The 13826-nt window shown below is 42.2% G+C and overlaps 1 protein-coding gene across 3 annotated transcripts in view; it reads right to left on the reverse strand.

The window, feature by feature from the left end:
• ARID1B (AT-rich interaction domain 1B) overlaps positions 1-13826 on the reverse strand; it is a 444496-nt gene that overhangs the window by 343014 nt on the left and 87656 nt on the right. The window contains exons 3-4 of one of the 3 annotated variants that reach the window (XM_025381993.1): positions 3433-3467; positions 2523-2526 (exon numbers count right to left, since the gene is read on the reverse strand). The exons of the other annotated variants lie outside the window; for them this stretch is intronic. Coding sequence (XP_025237778.1) covers positions 2523-2526; positions 3433-3467 — 39 coding nt within the window. The remainder of the gene's footprint in view (positions 1-2522; positions 2527-3432; positions 3468-13826) is intronic. 3 annotated transcript variants of the gene reach the window in all.

The following is a 13826-nucleotide window of genomic DNA, read 5'->3' on the forward strand; positions in this document are numbered from 1 at the left end:
ACTGTAAATTTTAACAAGTAAAAGTAGATCCTATATGTGAATTAAAGTCAAATATTTACCTGATCAGTTACTATGGGTGGGCTATTCCACTTTATGCCACAGCGATAAAATCCAGATGTGGCTCCTGCTCTTAAGGGCCTTAAAGGAGAAAAGGACCCATATTCCAATTACCATAAGTCAAGATTCAATATGCCACAACCATAAAGAGACACCCTTAAGGTACTATGCACATTCTGGAAATGGATTAAAGCTCCACGAAGGAGAATGGAATTGAGCTTTGAGGAGTAGCCAGGGTTGCACCAGACAGAGATACGGGGAAAGAGATCAGGACTTCCAAGTCACAAATAATGGCACCATGAAAATGTGGGACCTATTTAAGAAGATGGGGTTTGTGTAAGAGGAATGAAGGACACAGTCAGAAAGGGGCAGGCCTGGAGCCAGCAGAGAGGACCCATGCAAAACAGAGGCTACACTGAAAAGGGGATTGCAGATGCACCTGCTGATTTTTAGTTTGGGGTAAATGTGTCACGCCGTGCATGCCAGGCCTTGAGCCGGGGTGTTCAACTCACTCTTACCAACTTCACTCTACAGGTGAGAGATTCCCACAGCACACAGCTGATAATCAGTCAGTGAGAAGGGGAATCAGGACAGTCAGGGCCCCTACTCCAGAACATTAAAACAAACTAAACGGCTGGGCGAAGCGGCTCACACCTGTAATCCCAGCACTTTGAGAGGCTGAAGTGGCTGGATCGCTTGAGCCTACCAGGAGTTTGAGAGCAGCCTGGGTAACACAGGTAGATCCCGTCTCTACCAAAAATTTAAAAATTAGCCAGGTGTGGTGGCACGCATCTATTGTCCCAGGTACTTGAAAGGCTGAGGCAGGAGGACTGAGCCCAGGAGGTCGAGGCTGCAGTGAGCCATGAGACACTACACTCCAGCCTGGTGACAGAGTGAGACCCTGTTTAAACAAAACAAAACAAACAATAAAAAAACCTAAATGTGAGAAATTAGTCAATACCCGAAAAAAGGGCAAAATCCAATTTGACTCTTTGGCACTGCCCCCATGGGCCTGGGGATACTATGATTCCATTAAGAGAAGACGTGGGCAAAGCAGATGGAGGAAGAGCTGTTTCTGAGGAGCCCGTGGGTATCTGAGAAATGCTTTGGCGGGTGCTGACAAGGCTGGCCCGCAGCTGAGACACGGGTTGGGGTGGAGGCACAGATCCAGGAGAGGGCCTTCTAAAGGACACCACTCATCAGATGCCTGAAGTTACCAATGCCTGAGACTGTCCACAGGTGGGGAAGACCGGGCCATCCTTCAGGAGGCAGGAAGGCAAACACACGTAAGTGAAGGAGAATCGCCAAAGCACACAGGTACTGCAGTAAAGCCCTGCTGCACAAGACTCCATTGCATTTGCTAAATAATTCACATTGTGTATCACAGCTCTGCACGCAGCCAACCACAGAAACACAACTGCATCAACCTAGATCGTTTGTAGATTCCAGATCTTCAGTGATGTTTATTCAGATTCCCACTTATCCTGTAAATCATCAATTCTCTCCTTCAAAAATTGATCATTAATTTTTACAAACTTTACAAAAATATTCGTGACTAAACATGCTTTAAATTTAAAGTAATAAAAGACTAGTATTAGTTACCCTCTCCTCAAAGTATGATAAAAATTATTCAGTTTGAACTTATGAAATGTCAGAATCTTAAGTTGACCACAATTATAATGACAGAAAATTCTATCCGGTGGGCTAATCCAGAACTTTCCAATCATTAATCACATAATTAATTACATAAATTAATCACAGGTTAGTTTTACACTGATACGAAAATGTATGCCTATTCCCCAATTATTCAACTCTTATTCTCTGAGAGCCTTCTGTTAATCTGTCAAGCATCATGCAAGGTGCCAGGAGCAAACACGAGAAGCCATGCATGGGGCTGCTGGCGTACTTGGAGGCTGGAAGGGAAAGAAAGAAACGCATGGAATGGCCTGTTCAGGTGGTCACTGCCTCGCTGTCCGACAGTTCTGTTAAGAATGGCTGGCACAAGAAGGAAGGAAGAGTAGAGGGGTCTTCAGCACACGGAGTAACCTCAGAGCAGGAGGGGGTGTCCAGCATGAAATGCGGATGAGCCGATGGGCAGGGGTTCCAGGAGAAAAACAGCATGGAGGAAAACAAAGCACCAAGAAACAAGCTATGTGTAAGGATGACCAATGACCACACCAGCAGGTTCATGGAACAACATCTACTCCACAGCGTGGGGCCAGCAGTTGCAACAAGGTGTTGAAGAGACCTTGTTACTTCTCAAATACCTATTTCCCCTTTTTCTGGTCCCTGGAAGGCTCTGTCCTACTGAATGGAAATTATTTTAAAAAGCTTAGCAAGCCAATAAACCAAACAGACTAAAAACCGATGGGTTAGGCCAGGCGCAGTGGCTCACACCTTGGGAGGTGGCTCAGCACTTTGGGAGGCTGAGGCGGATGGATCATCTGAGGTCGGGAGTTCGACACCAGCCTGGCCAATATGGCAAGACCCCATCTCTACTAAAAATACAAAATTAACCGGGCATGGTGGCGCACACCTGTAATTCCAGCTACTCGAGAGGCTGAGGCAGGAGAATCACTTGAACCTGGGAGGCAGAGGTTGCAGTGAGCTGAGATCGTGCCATTGCACTCTAGCCTGGGCAAAAAGAGCAAAACTCCATCTCAAAAGAAAAACAAACAAATAAACAACAACAATAAAAAAAAAACACAGTGGGTTAAACTGACCAGGCATGATTCCAAAAACAGACGAAATGGAGGAAGGAGATTTATTGAGCACTAAGTGCCAGGTCCTAGGCGACCTGCTTTTACACATGAAATCTCATTGACTAATCCCAATTCTTATTTAATAAAAAAGAAACTGTAGTTCAGACGATTTAAGTAACTTGTTCAGGGTCAATCACCTTGAGATGTGGCTGTTGCTTAAATCCAGTTTATTTTATTTTATTCTACACAGACTCTATTCCAACTTCCCAACAATATGTCAGTGTATAGTATTATATATGCATATATTCATTCATTAACTCCTTTACTATTTTTTAAATCTAAGAACATGGAGAAAAACAGAAAGAGAAAAACAAGTCTTCAATTAAGTATACATAAGCCATCAGGAAAAAAGCACAATGTGGTTCCTCAAGAAGGAAAACCAGAAGTGAATGCTCTTGCAACGTACAATGAGCACAGTTCCAGGAAGCCCTGGAAGGACCTGGTATCATCAAGCAGGACATGTACCTGCACAGGGATGGTCCCTCAGCCTCCCATCTAAGAAGCCCTGTTCCTGCAGGAGGGGAACAACACAGATGTGCCAGCTGCCCCCGCTGTCATATGCTGTCCCAAAGACTTGGAGCAAGTAAGAGCATATAAGAAGATACTCGTCAACCAGAATGTTTCTTTCCATGTGGCATCTCCAGAGTCCTAAAAGTAGGATAAAACAGTAATTAGGAGCAACAGTGTTGGAGTCAGTCCAGGATTCCCATCTTGGTCCTGTCACTTATTAATTAGGTGACCTTGAGCAACTTAATCACTCCAAGAAAGCCTCAGGTCCCCATCTGTATCAGGCCTTCTCCACTATTCCCTATCAAATGTACAAAAGGGTTATCCATGCGATCTGATTTCCACTCTGTCTAGCACCATTTTTCATACTTCCCATTGCATTAGTGAACAAGAACATTCCGTGGGGTGCACTTAGCATTCCATTACTGCCTTCCATTTATTTGTCCATCACCTACTGGATGCCAGGCACTGTACTAGCTAGGAGGTGATAAATACAAAAGATTAGTAAGCTACGGTATCCCTGCCCTCCAAAAATCTCACTTTTCTACACCACAGGCTGGCCTGTTGTTTATATGAGTATAGGTAAGAAACTGTAGCAAGACAGGATGCACAAGAAAGGAGAAACCATGACAGCGGTCTTAGTTTCAAACCTCCTCAGATTAATGACAGGGCAAAAAAAAAAAAAGTCACTCAGATTCTAGTTACGAAACTTACTGACATAAATACTAAACCCTTTGAGGCATAATGCTAGGAAATCCAAAGGTTCTAGATGTTCGAAAACGATAAAAATCCCAAATACAAAACATGTACAGCCTTTAGGAACATGGTTTGTTAGATGTTATTAGGACATTTTTGGATACAGAATCATTACTAAATATTACTACAAGATAACAAAGAGGTTTGGTAAAATATTCTAGTTCTGATTGAGTCTAGAGTCCAATGTCACACAGCTTTCTAAAAATGTGAACGTATCTATAATGTGCAATACAACAAAATTAGCAGCTCTTAGCTTCTTAGCTGGATGTATGCAAACTTTTTTTTTTTTATAAACACTACCATTTTAAGTATTGCTTTTAAAGTACTTCTATTTTCCCAGCAAATCCAGAATCCACATTTCCCCACCCAGGTCTACGTTACCACACAGACTCGGTCTTTGACAAGACTTGATTCACAGCAAGCTCTTCAATCCACAGCTCCCAAGGCATGGGAGACCTTTTAAACTATAGATACATAAAAGACAACAAAGGCAATTTAACCTAAATAATTTGTTCAATGGCAAATATATTTATTCCATGTTACCCTAAGCCCTGAAGTGAGACATTTTCAGGTCTCCCTGGCCTCTAGCACCAGGCTGGAAGCTTTATGTTCAGGATTAGGTTATAAACAGCCAGTGGAACGTCTCCTGGAGCTCCCTGCTAGCGTCCAGCCTCTCACCGCCAGGGTGGGCCTCAGACGGGGCCTGCATGCATCTGACGACTGGGGGAGGCAGCAGGATTTACTGAAGTTCCCTGTGAAACAGGAGGCGCCCTCCAGCTTCTCTGGTTGCCACCTCCACTAGCAAGGCCAGGTCATGAGTGGGCACTTCGGCCACCGGCTCTCCTACTTCTTCAAAGACTGTAATCCAGGGTGTTTCGGAGCTAGAACGGGTCTGGAAGGAAAACAGCAAGTCCTGAACGAACCGGACCACCGGAATGGCTACTCCCTGGGAAAGGCAGAGGACAGCCTCTCAACTGCTTGCCCTCCCTGCCCCCACCCTGCCCCAGCCACTGCTCCCTGGTGTGTAGGGAGCAGGGAGATCAGTTCCCAGAACTCACTCAGGGAGATCAGTAATGCCTCAATTATCAAATGCTCTCTCCTGCTACTATGAGGATTAAAACATTATTGGAAATGATTTTTTAAATATTTTTAAAGACATATTTTCAACAGATGTCTGAAGTTGTTAAGTGTGATTTTACTGCTTGCTCTCAGAACCAATTTTCCCCCACAGGAATGCTCACTCTTTTTTTTTCCTTAAGAATCTCAATGGGCATATAAAATTTGATATGAAGAAATTCACTTTATAGCTCACTCTAGACAAATCCATCTCTTCACATACTTTCTGACATCTGTATTAATTCCTGATGGCTTCCACTTGCATGCCTGCAAGTCTGTTAAAAGGGTGAAGAAAAGCATGGTAAAACAGTCTTTCCATGTCCTAGCCCTTATGAAAAGTAGTTAATATAGGTCACTGAGACTTCCTGAATACCCTATTTTCAGGCAAATCAAATATATGCAGACTAACAACTTATAAGCCCATAAATCTGAGTGTGAAATTTTGCTAATATTTATGAGGCAGATATAGTCCTCAATGTTTACCCATAAATTATATAAAAATGTCTCCCATCCAAAAATTCACATACAAATTTCAAATTCAAAAAACCATTATTCGCTTTTATGGACAGATGTTGAGGCAACAGATGAATGAACTATACCAAAAAAGACAATGACCTATGACAGAGACAAAAAAATATTTGTTAATCTCTTGTCTTTGAAAGAAGTATCATTAGAAAAAATAGCTGAAAGTATTAAATCTGAAAATTTGGCCTCTTCTGATACAAACTTGAAAATAGACTTCCAAATCTTTAAATTCTGTTAAAGAAATATATAGACAATGCACATACAATATAGCAATTAAAATGAAATCAAAAGTTTTAACTGATGACGAAGAACATTTAATGCATTAGAAGCAAAAAAACTAAATTCATTTTTTAAAAATCAGAAATGTTTTACAAATCACCAAATGCCTCTTCCTTCAGTCACTTAAAATTACATACCCAAATAAACCCTATTCATACTTGGTCTGTCACTTCTTTTATGTTGTAATGATCTTGCTGAATTCTTCTTTGACATTAATAAAACAAAGTACCGTGTTATTAAAAATTGACAAAAATTGTCTCTAAATCCTATTTCTAAAAAACAACATTTACGGTTCTAAGTAGTTTCATAAGAATACCGAATTTATTGCTTTGTTTTGTATTGTCTTACATCTGCTATGGTCTGAACATTGTGTCCCTCCAAAATTTATATGTTAAAATCTAAACCCTCTAGGTGACGGCATTAAAAGGTGGGGCCTTCAGGAGATGACTAGGTCATGAGGGTGCAGCCTCATGAATGGGACTGAAGCCCTTAGGGGAAACAGTCAGATGGTTACTCCCTTCCACCATAGGAGGACACAGCCCGAAGGCACAGTCTGGGAACCAGGAAACGGGCCTCGCCAGACACTCAATCTGCCAAGCATCTTGATCCCGAACTTCCAGCCTCAAAAACTGTGAGAAATACATTTCTGCTATTTATAAGCCACCCAGTTTATGGTATTTTTGTTATAGCGGCCTGAACAGACTAAGTTAAGCCCTTTCAGCATGTCTGTTTTCTAAAGCCGTTTCTTTATCACAGTAGGTTTAAATCCTTAATATTTATCCTCATGTTGTAACGATACAATAGAAGCACCCACATATATCAGTGACGACAACCAAGGAAACACCAGTTCCTCAATTCTCTTTCCAGGGAGGAAGAAGAATGATGGAGCTTCTTTTATAATTTACACTTTACCTAAATAGTTCAACAAATACAAAATAAAGACCATGTGGAAAACTGATCCAAAATAATGAATCAGATGTTTGTGCATGGCTCGGTACCGAGGCAAGCATTCACCTGGCGGCCTGCTACAAGGCTTTCCTCATAGAGAGGCAGGATGGAAATGACCCAGCCATCAACCGCCACTGTGAGGAAGAGTGCTAGGGACGGGAGGGCACCGGGACAGTGTGGAACTGTAGCAGCCGTGCTCAACGACAAGGTGCATAACTGACTGCGAACACAGCAACTCATTTTGGACATTAAACTGATTTCTGAAACAAACATGTTTTCTCCACCTGTCTTTTTAATGAAAGCTTATTTGATTGGTAGGGGAGCTGTATCTTGAACTCCAATGAACAGCCTGAGATTTAAAGGGCAGGGCATGTGAAGAGGAGCTTGAGATCTGTTGGACCACTTCTAAGGTAAAATGATATTTTTTAACAGTCACACCAGAAGTAGATTCTCGGTCTTACTCTTAACCTGAAAAGAAGGCCTGAAGGAAACCAAAAGTATCTCCAAAGTTATTTTAAAACTTCTAAATAGTACATTCACATACTGTTCAAATGTAACCAAATGAAAAAAAAAAAATAACCAGGTGGTATTCCTGATAATGACATCACCCAGATACTTTTAAAAACATTCAATTAAAGGATCAAATATCCCAATAAAATACAATCACTAGGTCAGCTTTCCACAGGAAACGGTGCTCATCACGCCTCTCACAGTTTGTGGGAGGAAACACCCCTTTCTCCCAGCTCAGTCTATGCCCAAGGAAATGGATTCCGGCACCCAGCCTGTCTCTTCCAGTGTCCTCGGCAGTGACGGTTCCTATTGCTGCCATCCACACGGCTCTGGCCAGGGCTCCCAACACAGGACTGCCGCCAGTACCTAACTGCCTATGGTGTTTGCACCATCTTTTCCATGGAGGAGTCTCAAGCCACATTAAAACTTTGATTTTAACATCCAGCAATATGATTTCCTTTGGCACCCTTTAGCAGGTCCAGAAATGTCATTTGTACACCTTTTGTTGGTCGTTAAAAATCAAAACTGTCTGTCAGAGTATGCAATGGATGGCTGAAATACAGGTCGCAGAAGACTCCAAGGAAAATACTTCTGAAACAAATAGCATTATAATAAGTCAGCACTGTGCCAGGCCACGTTAAAGGGAGATATTCATGTACAGGGAAAAACTGTGGTCACAAATAACTTTCCTATGTCTGCACAGAAAATAAAATGCACTAAATCACACTTAAATGAAGGAACCTCATGATGCCTGCAACAGCAACTGAGTTTTTCAACGTTTCCAAGTAGTATAAACCACTCAAAAGAACTCCTGTAGACAGTTCTTGTAGCTGTTAATTACATTTTAATGTCTGTGACAATTCTGTTTATGTATCAGACAGACAGTAACCCACAGCTATGAACATATTAACATAAATTACAAAGGTATTTATAAAGTAGCACACAACAGCAGTCAGACCCACAAATGTAAACGAAACCAAACTGTTTTCACTTTATGACTCACATATTTTTAAAACCTAAAGAGACTCTGGATAAAGACAGCAGATTCAGCACTCACATCTAGTAATAAAAATGGCAGTACTGTTTGCTTTTTGCTTGCCTGCTTTTTGTTTATTTTTGTAAAACAAACCTACAAGAAGAGGAACAAAAACAGCCAAAAATTTTGGAAGCTAGAAACAGATGGACAAATAGTAACTAACTTAGCCAACCTGGAAAGGTTAAGTCCCACACCCAGCTGACAAGGCAGAACCATCCAAAGGCTCAGCGATTGGTGGCAGCAGACACCTCCGAGTATAGCGTGGCGGTAGATGGACTGACTATGAAGCACTCACTCTCCCACTAAGCACAGCCTCTCCTTCACCCTAGCAGATGCCCAGAGATTTCCTCCTTGTAGAAGAGCAAAAGAGAGGTTCCTCAGAACCACCGCTGTAGAAGTACTACAGCAGCATCTACAGAATCCCCTCGCACAATCGACCTTGCCAACAGCCCTCTTTCTGTGGTAAACCCGAGGCTGGACCAGTAAGAAAGGTCTAAATACAGCCTGGGATGGGAGTGGGAATGTCCCAGATTTCCCTAAGTGAGCCCACCAAGGTCCCCACAGCAGTTCTTACGATGAACAACTGGCCAGGCAACCAATAATTACTTGGGGAAAGCCTTTAACATAAAAATAGAGACCAAAACAAACAGAAAAGGGCAAGTTAGACAACAGGGAATCTGCAAAACACAGTACAGTCAATATCTCAAAGAGGTAAGAAAAAACAATCCACCCTCAAATAAGAACAGGAGGCTATTAAACAAAACAGAAGAATCAAGAAAAAGAAAAAGGAAGAAGGTAGAGGGAAGGAGGGAAACAGTCTTAGAGGACCAGAAAGAGCTCCTGAAAATTAGAAATATAATAGAAATGAAAAACTCTTCTAGAAAATGGAATAAAAAGGAAAAGACATGAAAAATAGAAGAAGAGGTAAAGTTAAAAGTCTAGTATGAGACGATGAGTTCTAGAAAGCCAGAAGAGTAAAAATGAAGGAGAACAGGGAGATAAAAAGAAACTTAAGAGCTTTTCCATAATCGAGCCAGAGTACGTGGGGAAATGAAATAAAATGGACTGAAATAAAACTAAAGACCAAAAGAAGAAGGTCCTACAACATTAGAGGCTGAAGGAAGAGAGATGCAAAGGATTAGGAAACAAGAAGCAAGAATGGCTTCAACCTTCACAACAGCAACACTGGTGGTGAAGAGTTGAGCAAGTGCTTCAGAATTGTGAAGGAAAGTGATTTCCAGATTCCCATTCTCAGTCAATCTCTCAGTCATGCATGAGGGTAAAATAAAAGGCATTTTCAGACATGTGAGATCTTAAAAATGTGCTCTCCTGAATCATTCTTAAGAAAGCTACTGAAGAATTGGCTCCACCAAAATAAGAAAGACACAGAATCCAGGAAACCAAAGATTCAACAAAAGAAAGTGAAGTGAAACTCCAAGTAAAGGAAAAATCCCAGGATAACAGTTGAACATCAGTAGAAAGTGAATCCAGAGAGACCGCAGCAAGCCAGAAATCTCTAAGATAGGGAGTCCTCTAGAAGACAAAACTGATGACATAACTGATGGGTCTAAACATCTTACAAGGAGAGACAGACAGTTATAACCGATTAAGATTCTAAAGGGGAGTGCATGGTAAGTTTATACAGAAAATTTTTAAAAAGAAAAAAAACACCAGTTATTTAGGAAGAACAAAGAGCTGTGTAGAAAAGGAAAATAACAGTTTATGACATCGCTCATTTCTGAATAGCGTTTCCCCAGCCTTCATAATGTAAATACCAGAGTGATCAAACCACAATTCCAGCAAGTCTATACTAGGAGGATGAGAGAGGATAAAGAGTCATGCTTGTGGTGAGCGCCAAGTGAGAATGGAGTACTAAATCATCATCTTCCAGCAGGGACAGCACCAGACAAAGCCTAAAACTTCAAGGAGCAGTGTAAGAATGTGATTCTAGACATGAAGGTATCCTCAAAGACGCAGCTAGAAGAGTTGAAAGTGGACGCCTCTGGGGAAGGGGGCATGGGCGAAGGCGGGCAGTACCTACTGTTACTGACAGCAAAGTTTACACAAGCATGGACTCTGTAAACCATTTACATATATAACCTTGATACAAGTAACAACTTTTTAAAAACTAGGCTAAAAGAAAAGATTAAAGATAGCTAGTGGAAAGTACAATATCATAAGCCAAAAACAATTTTAAAGCCATCCTATATATTACCATTACTTAGAATCAAGCCAAGAGCCCAAGGGAGACATGGAGGGTATACTCACTGCTCGAAGCACACTTCTGAAAGACAAGATAACAATTTGTCAGAGAGCATCCTCTCCTTATCTCCCTCAGAGGGCTGCAAGATTATTAATCTTCAGAATACAAAGAAGTGGAAAACTACAATTCCCAGTATACCCTGCAGCCCATTCAATTACTTTAAGTACATAAGGCTTTGCTATGAGGGAGAAGATTAGTTTTAAGAAAAAATAAAACTAGTCCTCACAAGTCATTTCCAGCCTACTGTGTTCTACAGACATAATTTTTCCATTTTCTACTTGAGGAAAAAAAGCATACAAAACAAATCATCTGTTATAGCTTGAAAATTATTGTTTAGTTATTTCAAGGAACAATTTTGAGATGATGGTATTGCAAGTCTGGAAACGGAATGTTCAAACTAGTGAGGCCCAAGAAGTTATGGAATCTCTCCTCCCCTCCCCTCCCCACACCCCACACATCCAATTTTGCACATGGATTTTGCCAAGGACTCAAAGAGGCCCAGCGTCTATCCAAAATGCTTAGAAGCCACGTGCAGCATCATAAAGGGAAGAATTCATCTTTCATCCAACCAACAACTGAAAACACAGTTTTGGCAACTGCTCAATCAATCAGGACACAGAACTGGAGTATTCACTAACCTGGGTTCTACTTCCTATTTCATACTTTTGGGAAGTCAATATTTTAATTGCTTCCAGGTTCCCCATCTATAAAATAGACATAAAACTCTCCTGTATTTCACAGGAGAGTTTGATATATATGTTGTTTAAAGATTCTTAAAGGAAAAAGAAATACAAACTACTCTCTATGGTCCTCAAGTATCCACAACCAATACAATCATTTCAAAATCACCATATCCAAAATCAAACTTATCATCCTCATCTTTAAAACTGGCCTCTTCCCCTATACTCAGGCTCTTGGCTGAGAGACCCATATTCTTCTCTTCCTCCAACCTAGAGAATCCAGAGTCATCCAAGTCTCCTGCTCACTCATCCCAAACCTTCTTGCCCTAATGCAATCAACTTCCCTGCCCTGCCTGGTTAGCCCCCTAAATAGATTTAAAGCCACCCTCTTTCCTTCTCATCTCTTATTACCCACCACTATACTAATCTGCTGAGATCCCACCTTATTCTGGTCTTTGTGTGCCTAGACTCAGAACAGGTGGTTTCCAGGTTCCTTCCCTTTAAATCCTTCTTACTACCACAAGCAGCAGGTTAAAAAGTGACCTAACATGCTAATTTCAGGCATTCTTAGAAGTGGAGAGGAAGTACAGGGTCCAGTCAAACTTCCCAACTTAATCTTCACATCCTCCATGACTGTCTCCAGGAGCATCTCACATGCAACTAAGGCACAGGCCCATACTCCTTCAAGACACTGACTCCACACTTCACCTCCTCTGCTGTTCTTTCTACCCACCTGCCTTTTGTTTTTAAATGACTGTTGTTCATCTTATGAAACTCAACTCATCATCTGTTCTGTCATTCACTATTTCCCTGGCTCTTCATGAGCAGGAAGAGTGATCTAGACATGACTTTCCACTGCCAGGGCCCAGCCCCCAGGCGGGCACAGGGTAGGCCTTCAGTAACACAGAAGCACTCCTGGCTCTCACACAACAAGACATGCAGTCCCAAAGAGCCGTCCACATCCAGGGCCTCCTCCTTTCGTCATTCACTCCTTACACCACTCCACTTTGCCTTGTACCTTCAATCACTGCAGGAAGGCTCTCTAGCCATTTCTTAATCCTAATTTCTCCCTGACCCTCTGTAGTACATGATGGTGCTGGCCACTGCATCCTCCTTTGGAATAGCCCATATCCGTCCATTTTATGACAGAGCTCTTTTCTGGTTTTTTCTCTTACTGTTCTGCCTTCGTCTTACTTTCTCACTGTGCCCTCTTTCACCATGTACCCCCCTTAAGTGCTGGGATGCCAAGGTGTGCTCAGCCCCCTCCTTGAACAACACACATCTCTTCCTATGGCTTCCACTGTGGGCCTACAATTGTGATTCTCAGCCCTGCTTACACAGGTCCAAGGGCCCACGCCAGGCCAACTGTAGTAAAGTCTGAGGATGGGGCACACCGTGGCTATTTGTTAAGGCTCCCCAACTGATTCTAATGGAAAGCCAGGGCTGAGAACCACTGAGCTACATAGTAACTGCAGACCCAAACCTCGAATGTCTCTCTTCACCATCCACAACTCCCCGACCCATATTTCCAACTGTCCACTGAACACTTCTGTTTCCTCAAGACATCTACCATAATGCAAATTATGTTCAAAAGCAACGTCACTGTCTTCCCTTAGACCTGTTCCTCCTGGATTCCTTGAACTCTATACTGACACCTACTTGGATGCCCATGCTGCACACTGGAGAATAATCTCAGAAACCTTCCTTTGCCTGACTTTAAACTCACAAATGCCCCCTGGGTCAGCCCTGCCTCCCTGTCGGTCCCACTGCTTCTGCACATCTCAAGGTCTACAGGGTCACTCCCTTGTCACTCACCTTCCTTTCAGGCTTCCTGTCCAGCCCACTTTCCATACCTTCATTAATCAGCCTTCTAGAGTACAGACTTCACACCGCCTCCTTATTAAAGTTTTGTAAACAAAGAGAAAGAGGGCTCCCATTTCAGCATGATAAAGTTCAGATTCCATGGAAAGGCGTGTAAGACCGTTCATATTCACAACCTGTCTCTGGTCTAGTTTCTTATTTATTTATTAATTTTTTATTTATTTATTTATTTATTTTTAATTTTTTGAGACAGGGTCCACTCTGTCACCCAGGCTGGAGTGCAGTGGTACAATCACAGCTCACGGCAATCTCCACCTCCAGGGTTCAGGCAATCTTCCTACCTCAGCCTCCCGAGTTGCTGGGACCACAGGCTAGCACCGCCATGCCTGGCTAATGTTTTTTGTATTTTTTGTAGAGACAGGGTTTTGTCATGTTGCCCAGGCTGCTCTCGAATTCCTCGAAATCCTGTGTGCAGCGATTCGCCAGCATCAGCCTCCCAAAGTGCTAGGATTAGACGCATGAACCCCTGTGCCTGGCCTGGTCTAGTTTCTTAACCCAAACTTGTA

Source organism: Theropithecus gelada, chromosome 4 (genome assembly GCF_003255815.1).
Source record: "Theropithecus gelada isolate Dixy chromosome 4, Tgel_1.0, whole genome shotgun sequence".
Classification (NCBI taxonomy): domain Eukaryota; kingdom Metazoa; phylum Chordata; class Mammalia; order Primates; family Cercopithecidae; genus Theropithecus; species Theropithecus gelada.